This window comes from Lepisma saccharinum, chromosome 23, assembly GCF_977018435.1.
Source record: "Lepisma saccharinum chromosome 23, izLepSacc3.1, whole genome shotgun sequence".
In the NCBI taxonomy this organism is placed as follows: domain Eukaryota; kingdom Metazoa; phylum Arthropoda; class Insecta; order Zygentoma; family Lepismatidae; genus Lepisma; species Lepisma saccharinum.
In genome coordinates, this window is record NC_139251.1 from 44,965,648 (window position 1) to 44,978,266 (window position 12,619).

Sequence of the window (12,619 nt, forward strand, 5' to 3'; positions counted from 1 at the left end):
AGGTTATTTTATGTCGCTTTTCTGTCACTTTGATTTTACTGTAAAAATGGTATTCTAACTACTCCATGGCATCCTCCAAAATTCTGTACTAACTTTTTCTATTCTAATTTTGGGGGTCATTGTGGAGCAGTTGTTTAGCGCAAATTAACATTGTGTAATATCTACCTGTCAGTTTACAGAGTACTTTAACCACTGTGTCTATTCTGCACTTTCTCCATGCTGGCAACAGTCCCACACACGAACAGATTCTCAGGAACTTGCACGTACAGGCAACCTCTTGGGGTATAAAAACTCCTTCCACACAACCATATGCACTATGAGAGTGGTTCCCAAAGTGTGTGCAAAATGTTCCAATATTTTCACTGAAATGACCTTCCTTGTTAGTCTACACAAGGTTTTACATATGATTGTTCCAAATATGTGCTTATTTAGTACTTTTTACACAAAATGTTTCTGAATTTGAAATATGCGTTAATTTTTAACGTAAGGTAAGGCACCTAACCACACTGGGCATTGCAAGTGTTAGATAGCCCTACATTCTGTCTTGAGTGACATGGAAAACTCTTTAAACCCTAAGGCCGCCGTGAAACAAGCAAGATTGGGAACCCCTGCACAATGACATTACCATTTAGTGCCATTAATCAAACTTACACAAGTTGGTTACTTCACCGATGGTGGTCTCGGTAGGGTGTCTACCTGCCATGCAGGAGACCCAGATTTGATTCCCAGGATAGGCGATCCTTGTACCCCACATCAAGTGGTTCCGTGGCCCACCCAACCTCAAATTAATGGGTACCTTGAGTGTAAAGGTAACTGGGACATGGTGCTGATCTCAATCACCTCTAAAATAGAACAAGATCGAGAATGTGTGGGGCCCGACTCCACGTCCCCTAAATGTCTCTTTACCTTTTACCCCCTCTTGAGGGTCTGAGCTATTAATACTGGTTCTATTTACACCCTCAAGTAGGATTTCAAAGACATGTAAATGCATTAATTTTGTCCATCTATATTGCACTGAAATTCTAATTCAAGTAAACGATGAGCAGATTTTTACATGATTTAAAAGTTGAATTTCAAGTCAACAGTGTCTAACTAGTTGTTTTTTTCAGACATAAAAGCTCCAAAAAACGATCACAACAGTTTATACTTCTTAAGAACTCATTGAGTCCCGAACTCACCTAGTCCCTGTTAATTATCAAACATGTGTACAGTGGGATACACAAGTATTGCTCAGCAGATTGTCCACTACTATTTTAATTAATTTTTCTCTTTGCATCCTACATCTTCTTAAGGAATAGATTTTGAAGTATACTGATGCAGAGGTATAGGTGGAGTTCTCGAGGGGCTGGGAGGGGGGGGGGGATGATTGGATAGGCCTACATTATGACTTGGCGCCGTAGGAAAATCTTGAAACACTAAGGGCGCTGTGAAATGAAAAGTTTGGGAACCCCCTGACATATGCATTAACTTCGAAAATTAAAGATTATATTACTCGTAACTCTTTTTATACTCAAAAAGGAAGTGATAGGATAGTTGATTGAAAAGCCTAACTTAACTCACTGCTAATGTAAATGAAGTCTCGAAAAGATGGGAAATTTAGAAACAGGGGTATGGAGAAGAGAATAAATAGTTGCAAGATATTTAAGGTGAATATCACACCAGATATAAGTTTATTTCAATATTGTCAAAATGGGTACTGCCACTAGAAAAAAAAAGTATGAGGGAGTATGAATTTCTCCCCATTTTGCAACTGAAAGCAAGTTTGTTATTAAGCTAGATACGAAAATATAATGAATAATTATTTACAGACTCCCACGTATTAACTAAAAATTCAAGTTATAGCCAATCAAATGGAAGTTTAGACTTTTCGGAAGTAAAATAAAAAACTTGTAAGCCTAATTTTAAGTTTTCTCCACCTACTACAACCATCCAGCACACAGACCTCTTTCCTTAGCTTGCTGCAGGAAATGGTTGGTGGGGGACAAGCAGTTTAGGATCCTCGTACTTGGCTGGACATGGAAACTGTTCCTAGTGATCTTAGTCATGGAAATGAATAGTGGAGACGACGTCATACCACTGAAGAGATAGGTAGGTATATGACGATGTCCAGTAGATGATGACCTTCTCTAAGCAACCACTCCTGCAGTCATCGAGAGACATCCTGCATAGCTCGGTGTAACATGTTCACAGGAATCTGGGCGATTTCTTCACAGATCCTGCTACAACTGAAAAATCGCTCATATTATGCATGTTATATATGGAACTGCGATATTTTTCTTCATTAGAATTACATCAGAAAGATTTGAAAATGGATATTAAGTTATTGTATTTTCTTTACACCATTTTTCTTTTACTTAAAATTAATTGCAAACAAAATGTAACACCCATGACCAGTGGTCAGAAGTAGCGCTCTACTTGTAGCATTGCTACTGCAGCTAGCTACAAAATTTGTAGCTGTAGCGGTGCTACATTTTGAAAATTGTAGCTGTAGCAAAGCTACAAAATTTCTGTAGTTGTAGCGAAAATTTCGCTACAGCTACATTTCTTCTCAGCATTTTGAGATAAGTTTTGAATGCAACAGAGGTAAAATAATAATAAACGCTTACTTTTGCAGGAGACTCCTCAACACAAAGTCTATTACATGGAAACAAAACTACGAGGTGCATGTAAAAAAAAAAAGGCCCGATAATTTTTTACACAGGGTTGGCAACACTGATGAAGTTGATCATGCACAGGAGCATGCTCTAGTATTCTGTGCTTGCAACAGAGATATAATCGTCAGAGTGGAGTTGCGTATGTGCGAGTAGCAGTAAGCTGAAATGGCTGCTGTAATACAAAATCCCGCCAAATGTGAAGTGAGATCTGTCATACGATTTCTGAATGCCCAAGGGCAGAATGCAGCTGACATCCATCAGGAATTGTGTGTCATTTATGTGAAGGGAAGGTCAAGCAATGGTGCAGAGTTTCGGGAAGGGCGTTCAAAATGTCCATGACGATGAGCGTAGTGGAAGGCCTAGTGTTCAGATGGACGATCTGGTGGAACGCATTAACGAGAAAGTGCGTTCCAATCGCCGGTTCACAATATCTGAACTCCCCAAAGAATTTCCAGAAGTGTCTGCAAAAACGGTGCATCGACTTGTGACTGACAACCTGGGGTATCACAAACTGTGTGCGAGGTGGGTACAGTGGGATCCATGAGTATTATCGTGCAAATTGTCCATCACCATGTTCGTGCAGTTTATTTGACCCGATAAGAGCTTCAAGAATTAAAAGAAAACTCAAAACAAGATGTTGATAACTTCTGCACCAGCATACATAAAAATCCATCGCTTAAAAACACATAGGATGTAAGAAAAAAGTTAATGAAAATAGTCATGGACAATTTGCGCGGTAATACTCATGGATCCCACTGTACCAAAGAGCAAAGAACAGCTGCACGTGATTTTTTGGCCCGTTGGGGGAGGATGGGGATGACCTCTTTTCACACATAGTGACGGGGGATGAAACGTGGATATCGTACGCCACTGGGAAGTCGAAGCAGCAGTCAATGCAATGGCAGCACTCTGGTTCTCCTAAAGCGAAGAAATTCAAACACCATCAGTTCACAAAATCATGGCAACCATGTTTTGGGTGTGATTTTTGTGGAATTCTTGGAACCAGGACAAACAATTACAGCAGAGGTGTATTGCAAAACACTGAATAATCTGTGACGTGCCATCCAAAATCGGCGGAGCGGAATGGTACGCTCTGATTTTTTTCTGATCCATGACAACGACCGCCCACACACAGCTGCTCATACTGTAGAGACAATTCAAAGATTTTGATGGGAACTATTCAATCATCCCCCTTACACCAGCATTTTTTTTTCTTCACCTGAAAAAGTGGCTTGCATCGAAGCGTTTCAACGACAGTGATGTGCTCAAGACATCAGTTCTGGACTGGCTGAACTCTCAGGCGGCAGATTTTTACGCATAGGGTATATGGAAGCTTGTGCCACACTATCAGCAATGTCTGGAGGTTCATGGTGACTATGTCGAAAAATAGCCAAGGTATGTACTTGTTTATCAATCACAATAATTTTTTTTTCCTATCATTTTCTTGTTTTTTTAAAAAAATATCAGCCATTTTTTTTTTTACATGCGCCTCATAGATTGTAAATATCCTGATATCGCAGATTATAGATATCCACGTAATTTATTTCATTAGTGTCTGAATAATTCTAATATCCAGATAACTGACATATACGAATATATTCCAACTAACAGCTGCATTGTTTTCAGTTGCATCACTATTTTGTGGCACCTCTGGGAAAAAATGCCTCATGGATCCTGTGAATATCCATTGTTAAGGGTCATCAAAATGTCAATAATTATTGTAAAATACAACTTTCAGTGCAAAAACAAGAGATCCACTTTCCACTACACTGACAAAGCAATAGTGCCAGCCAGTGGCTGCGATTTTGCCACTTTTGCCCTTGCACTGTGCTAAACCTTATCTACGAGGGAAAGTAAACTGTCAGATTTTGAGGATTGGCTTATTAACTCCACTAAATGTACCCTCAGAGTTAGTAGTTAGCTCGGAAATCAAACTTACCCATTTGTTTTCTTATCCATTTCTTCTGAATTTTAAGTATAAAAACCTGCATGAAAACTTGAAAAATTGTTAACTACTTGTTCATAAAAGATTAATGATAAAAACACAGTAAGAATTCAAAGTTATTTATGTTTAACAACGTGATACAATGATAAACATTGAAGTCAAACCTCTTTCACATCTTTCCCTTTTTAACACCCTTCTTCATTTTCCATTTCTTAATGTCCTTCTGTAAATTCTTTTTCCACTTCTCAGTTTTCAAAATTGTATCTGTTCTTGCTTCTGCCTTCTTCTCACCATGTTCCTTTTCATACCACTTTCCCCCCACTGCATTTTTCTGTGCCTGCTTCTCAGTAACCTTCTCCATTCGACCTGCCATTTTCATATGCATTTTCTCTTTCCGCTCATTCAGTTTTTGTAAGATTTTCTGTGGATTCTTTACACCCCTCTTTATGCCAAATTTCGTGGGTTTTCCACTATCAGAATCTAATTTGCCTTCACTATTGAACACTGGCTTCACACGTTGCTCCTTAACTTCTGTCCTCGAGGATTCCTGAATGGTTTCTTTCTTCGCTTTCTTTAACAACACTTTCAGAAGATCTGCTTCTTTCTTTTTCCGTTTCTTCTTTTCCACTCTTTCTCCATGTACCAGTCTTCTAGCTGGAAAGATACGTCAAGTGTGCAAAATAGAAATTATTAATATTTATGTCTGAGTAGGGTTACCAGATGACAAACTTTAAAAAAGATGACATTTTAAGATTCACAAAAGATTTTACAGAAGTGTTACACTACATTATATATGCATATAAATAATGAATTCTCATGTCATGAAACTCAAATCATAGGAAGCTGCGGAGTTTCGTATATTCTTACCTATTGTTAGAAATTTGCAGCTTGGTACATATCACCAATGCTCACGCAGTATGGTGGTGACAACAGAAGAGGTGCAAACTCAAGAAAAGTTTCTTGTCTTTGTGCTTGCAACTGAGTGTGCTGCATTTCCTTACTTTGAAATTGAACGCAGACAATATTAACAATTAAAGATGTAAAATTTTGTTACAAATATTGAAGTTGAAGCAGTTGTCTATACCCCAAAAACAGGACATTTTCCTAAAAACCTGCCCGGACCATTTTTAGGACCCAATGTGAAAGAAGATGTCTGGTATGCCCTACGTTTAAGGGAAGGCAACCAATGAACTACAGTATATACACTGGAAAGCACAGCACCATACTGTTTTATTGGGACAAGGGTGTGAATTATGAAGGAAAGTGTAAATTCAATTAATTATATAGCCGGCCCCCCATGGCAGAATGGTTAGCACATCATGCTACAACGACAGGGGTCCTGGGTTTGAATCCTGGCCTGGCCATGGATGTTTGTGAGTGTCCATTCATCTATTTCATCATATCATTACTCATCCCCATCTTCGCAAATTAGCCAAAAGTGGCACAACAAGCGAAGTAAAATAAAGCAAATCAATCAATGAATTTATGTGCAAGTGCACATGTTCATTTATTAATGCTGCATTTTCAGAAATTTCATGCACTCCCAAATGAAGCAGTGGTACATAAATGGTGCCAAACATACTGAATAGAAGTCGCAGATTTAAAAGAGAAAAATGCCACACACTACATTCTGTGTTTACAGTGAAGAATCTCCCCAGTATTGACATTGGAACAGATTCTCATGCACCTGGGTATACAAGTGGTACAGTATGATTATTTTTTTATAGATGTATTCTTTCAGCAAAGAAAGTCAACTGCTTTGTGCAATTTGCTTTCGCAGATCATGTGCACAAACAGGAGCAGAAAAAACAAAATAATTCAAGCACCAGACCATTTTTTTCAGGATCCAGTTTTGTTGTAAATACACAACAAGGAAGCTATGAATTCGACTGAAAAAAGCTATGAAATGCGATATATAAACATTTAATTTATTAATACAAGATTAGATTAAAACCAATCATTTCTTGAGTCAGAGTGCCTTCCTAAAGACAACTCAACTGGTAACAGCAGGAATAACTATGCAATACATTCTAATATGTGGCCAATTCTACCATATCTCTGCAGATTCTAAAAATCAGCTAGCACCAGTGCAAACATTTATAATGGCATGTTTATTTAATGACACACACACCACAGAAAACACACAAACATTAAGAAACATATCGTACTCATTAAGAAAAAAAGACAATGCAAAATTTTCACAATGAACTTGAAATATTAAAAAAAAAAATTAGAACTAAATTTAAAAATTCAGCCACCATGGTGACTGGATGCTCTGTATTTTTCTAACCTCGTGCACAACTACATGATAATTGCAGATTTGGCAATTAGCTGGGAACGCGATATTTAAAAACGTCTGTCTGCTTTTCCTCTATAAGTGCAAAATATTAAGCATTACAGTAGCTTCGAAAACATTTTCATAATCAATATATAGGGTGTTTCATAAAGTGCACAGGTTTTAAATCGCTTGTCATTTTTTTTGTTTGAAGGTTGGCAACACTGTTGTTATCATTTTCGTTATCTCTTATCGTTCCGATTATTAATTGAACAATTGTTTTTTTTCTTCAGATGTTCAGTTGAGTTGCCATGGAGCGGTTTACTATCGAGCAACGCGTCCTTATTACAGAAACGGGAAGTGCTACGCAGAGACAGTTCGTAAACTGTCAACTATGCGGTAGCTATGCATTGTTTGCTTAACGGATATTTATTCCTGGCACCCCGACAACAATAGAAAAGTATGGGAAATAACATATTCACGGTTTCCAGTTCATCCAGCGCAGGCCAATCACCGTTTCTGTAATGTGTTTTCAAAATAACGACGCGTTCCTCGATAGTGAACTGCTCCTTGGCAACTCAACTGAACATCTGAAGAAAAAACACAAAGGCTTAATTAATAATCGGAATGATAAGAGATAACGAAAATGATAAGAACAGTGTTGCCAACCTTCAAACGAAATAATGACATGCGATTTAAAAGCTGCGCACTTTATGAAACACCCTATAGAAATGATCATAGTAATACTTTAAAAAAATCATTCAAACAAATGACCAGAGGGGGATAACAGTCACACACTACATAATTTTTATTCTTATATTATTTCAGTTTTCTACTGCTTTGGGTAAACTGTGTAGACAATGAACACGAAATTAGGGATAAAAATAAGTTTTAAAGTGCCATCCACTTCCTGCAATTCAAAGCCAGAACTCCTGTCTTTGCAGGGCAGAGGCAGGCTACCAAATACGCAAAACTGACACTGTGTTAGGGAACCAAAATAGTAGAATTTCTTTTGAAAAGTTACTTTTGCTTGTGCATCATTATGAAGCACAAATTACTTATTTCTAGGGACATGAAGCTTTCGATTTATCTTCCCCTAAATTTGGAAGTTATTTTTCGCGATTTAGGACAAAATTCGGTGTTATTAATTTTAAATCGGTGCTAGTTTTACATGCGTTTTTGCTGTTTCTTCTACACTTAAGATTTTCACATTGCTTCAGTTCTGAAAAATTGACACACAGATTAGTTTTAATGACAAAAAAAATAAGATTTCTCTTTGTGAGAAATTACCAAATTTCTTGCATTTGGAAAACTATTTAATTTCATGGACCACTAAATATAGAATAAAAACTAAACTGCAATAAATTAAGAATGACAATCCCTTATGAACCGAACTTTCACCAGCTACACTAGAAATAACAGAACCCATAGTGCTCCTTGAACACAAGAAGCATTATCGCCAGTTATATTTCAGATTCTGCGGTGTGTTTCACGTGAAAGTGCAAAATTCGGTGTTGTTCTGAAAAATGGCATAATTCGCATAATCAAAAACATTGAAAATTTGTCTCCTTAACCTACCCAAATACATTTTAAACACTTTATTACACTTTCCTCGACTTTTCAGTGTCATCGTTAAAACAGAAACTTCACGTCCCTACTTATTTCATGCATAACCATGCAAAATGACATTGTATGTGAGATCATGTCAAAAGAAAAAAACTAAAAATTAAGTAAAGAACTACAGAAAGCAATTTTCATTTTTAAAAAATCAATTCGACTCACTGGTGCAGTATGTAACATATAGTTTACTTTCAAATATTATAGTATAAAGTGTTGAAAATAACTATTTGTACAGTCACGGACACTCTTGGGTTGTAACGATCACATTGAAAGTCAACAGAGTTGTCCGTGACTGTACATAATCTTGATAACACCATTAAGCCTTGTTTCCATGATTATGAAAAACTAAATATGCTGACCAAGGCAGTAATTTATTGAAACAACATAGGGATGAATGTACGACTTAAGAGAGAGAGAGAAATGCGATATTTAAACACACAACAGAAACAGGACATGACATAGAGTGGGATGAGGCTAATGTTTGTGTGTATATATAATGCCCTGTTTTTGTATCTTGTTACATTTGTACTTGATACAGTGTCTGAAGAAGACCTTGCTAGAAGGTTGAAACGTTACGTTTTAGTTTATGTTTTTAATAAAATTAATTACTGCCCTGGTCAGCATATTTAGTTTTTCATAATCTTCATATACATAGTACAGAAATTGAAACACAATTTCTAAGGTTCAAAAAATAATACGAAGGATATCCACAAAGTTAGTTGAGTTTGCAAATATTGCTACTGAAGCACTGTGGTAACCTTGGCACTCAAGGTTGCCAAGACATGGATGGATGCCATTTGTTTGATTTGTTAACTTTTCTGCCACTTTTGACTAACTTTTCTGTCACTTTTGACTAATCTCACCAATGAGGGTGATTGATGAAATTGATGAAAGGAGTCACAAAGAAATCCCACGTCCAGGCTGGAATTCAAACCACAGCCCCTGGCATTGTAGCATGCTGTGCTAACCATTCTACTACAGTCCCGTGTGAATTAATCGGAACAAGATATTTTTATGCATGATAGAGTCTCAAACTTGACCATGGTTTCATGATGATGAATCTATGACAAATCGTGTAATACAAATTACATAACAGAAAGAAGAACATATTAGCTATTAAGAAATATTACGAATATGTAATTTATTGTTTCTGAACAGTTTAATTGATGAATTAGGGTATAAGTACAAAAAAATACATAGTGTGTGTAGTTATTGTCGTATTTCAATTAATTCGCATGGGACTGTACATATTTGTGAATTTGCCCACTAATAAATGTATGAACATTGAGAAAATATTTCAAATAAAGTAGGCCAATCAGAAATGATGCCTACAGTCCCGTGCGAATTAATTGAAATACGACAATAACTACACACACTATGTATTTTTTTGTACTTATACCCTAATTCATCAATTAAACTGTTCAGAAACAATAAATTACATATTCGTAATATTTCTTAATAGCTAATATGTTCTTCTTTCTGTTATATAATTTGTATTACATGATTTGTCATAGATTCATCATCATGAAACCATAGTCAAGTTTGAGACTCGATCATGCATAAAAATATCTTGTTCCGATTAATTCGCACGGGACTGTGTGAAAGTAAACTGGACAACATTTGCAGACATTCTAATAGAATTTTAACGAAATTTATGCACTGTACCTCACAATAATGAAAATTATGGGGAGAAGAAGGTAATTTAATTTTTAAAAAAAAATGGTATTCGTCATGCTCCTGTGAAGCTGTAATAATATAAGGAAAGCAATGTTGCCACCTTAAAGAAGAAAAATTCTGGAAAATTGCTTTTAGCGTCAGCCCTATGGATGTTGTATGGACCAAATTTGCAGGTAAGCACAACAAAAGAAGACTCTCTGAGAACAACAAAAGAAGACTGCTCTCTGAGGACAAGTAATGCATGTCCTCCAATTTTGAAAAAGAAAAAAAAAAAGCTGAAAATAGGCACAACTTCAGAAAATCATAATTTCTGGCAATTTTAAAAATTGGACATTTCTCGCTTGACCTCCAATTGTCAAGCTGAGAACAAGTTTTTTTTTTCATTATTATTACACATAGAAATAAAGTATATGATCAAAAAGCAGTGTTTGAAGAGTGATAAGTTCTATCCCATACCTACATTTGTTAATAATAATAATAACAAATATATTGTTTTGCAATTCAAGTATGTCATGCCTTCATATGTATAATGTATAAATGATATTTAAAAAAAAGAGAGAGAACTGAAATTATTATGTGTAGTTTTGAAGAAATAATGTGTTTAATTTCTGCCACATGGTGCTTCATCTGAAGTACAATACATCTGGCAGGACATACAGTATTGGCCAAATTATTGGACTCGTAAAAAAAAAGCATATTTCCTTCTTTTGAAAGTGTTCTAACTAAAAATATTTGACGATCGTTATAACTTTATATGGGATTAAACTGTTTGCTTCAGTATAATCTTGTTTCCCACAATCCTTTCTTTTACTGTGTCCCAAGAATAGGTGGCAACACGATTCTTTACATATTCCCAAAAATGCCTGGAACAATACATACATTGTTTACGGTGTTATTTATGCTATTTTTTGTTATAACAAAGGAAATAATATTAATTCTGTTGTTGTAAGTGTGTTCTTTATTTGTATCTTCGGAGCAAACCGGTAATTTCATAAACCAAGTGGTTTGAATCCATTAATGGATTTACATCTCTACGCTGGGAGGAACCAGGCAACGTCGACGTCTTTAGTGTTTCAAAGGCAACAGATCCCGTTGCAGTAGCACTTGCAGAGACGATTTCACACAGGTAAAACAGCGCCAGCGAAAATGCAGGGGAAGCCAGGCCGGCTCGGTAGCTCAGTGGTAGAGCAGTGGCACGGATTGCCAGACCCGGGTTCGAGTCCTGGTCGAGGCTGCATTTTTCGCTGAAAATCTACAAGTGGTTTGAAGTTTAGAAAAAAAAAGTAAAAAGGAATTGTACACAAACGGTGATTAAAATGGGCTCAAAAAGAACCAAAGGTGGTCATACGAAGTACTGACAGTACTTGCAGTGTGTATAACATAAATCTGTCAAATTTCTCTACATAAAGTGAGTTAATCTGTGTTTCATTTCTTCAACTAATGAGTCCAATAATATGGCCAATACTGTATATCCTGTTCGTCCACTGGGGTTAAAGCACACTAACACAGATAATAGGCTCTAAAGATCAACCAAAATAGGCAATTTTAAGCAGTGTGAAATTTACACAAATTGTTTGTTATACACTGAAAAATGATTAGTATATATTTCAATTTATCTACATTGAAGGCAAGGTTCAGCCTATAGCTGTTCTCCCACCTAACCCGGTATATACATTTAACTCGTGCACATAAATCAATTTAAAAAAAAGAAGAAAAATTGTTACAATGAAAGGAACAGACAAAAAATGAAGAATACACACAAATAAAGAAAATTGAAAAACACACATTTACACACACACACGATACTAGACATTTCTGAGTAGAAGATCACGCAAGGATATTGAAATTAATGTACATAACTAAGCTTTTTTTAGGTAAGAGAACAATGCATAGCTAATATTACAACATTGTTAAAGATTTGTCAAGGATTGGCAAGGCTGAAAATCTATGAATTTTTCACTAACAAAATAGACAATTAGGGTAATATCCAGGCTCTACTGGATGCAAAACAAGAACGATGGAAAAAATGTGTTTCAATTCCCATGCCATGCATACATTATGTAAATAACTTGGCATTATTATCAAAATTTTCTTGGATCAGAACTTAAATGCTTGCAGATTTTTCATATTGTCACATTCCTGTTAATTACTTCTGTACTTCTTTTCATTTGGTAACTAAACCTTTTTATCTCTCAACATTTCAACACAGTTTCACATGTGTCATTTTCAAAAACATGAAATGCAATTAATTCAATTTCAAATCAGGCAGGTAAGCTGCAATGTGTAACATGACCACCAAAGATTTCACTGAAAAATGTCTGTGACAGGGTGTTCAGACATAAATTAACGGCTGAAATAATTCTTTACTGTGCTATGGGATAACAAAGTTGAAGACCTGTAAAGAAGTGAGGAAAAGTGTGTATCTTCGAAATCATATAAAAAATTCTG

The 12,619-nt window shown here is 36.0% G+C and overlaps 1 protein-coding gene across 2 annotated transcripts in view; it reads right to left on the bottom strand.

Annotated features, from left to right (window-relative positions):
* Window positions 1-4,708: 4,708 nt before the first annotated feature.
* Window positions 4,709-12,619, bottom strand: part of LOC146005305 (uncharacterized) — a 56,820-nt gene continuing 48,909 nt past the window's right edge. For both annotated transcript variants that reach the window (XM_083144437.1, XM_083144436.1), the window contains one exon: window positions 4,709-5,253. In XM_083144437.1, coding sequence (XP_083000563.1) covers window positions 4,769-5,253 — 485 coding nt within the window. In that variant the 3' untranslated portion in view covers window positions 4,709-4,768. The remainder of the gene's footprint in view (window positions 5,254-12,619) is intronic.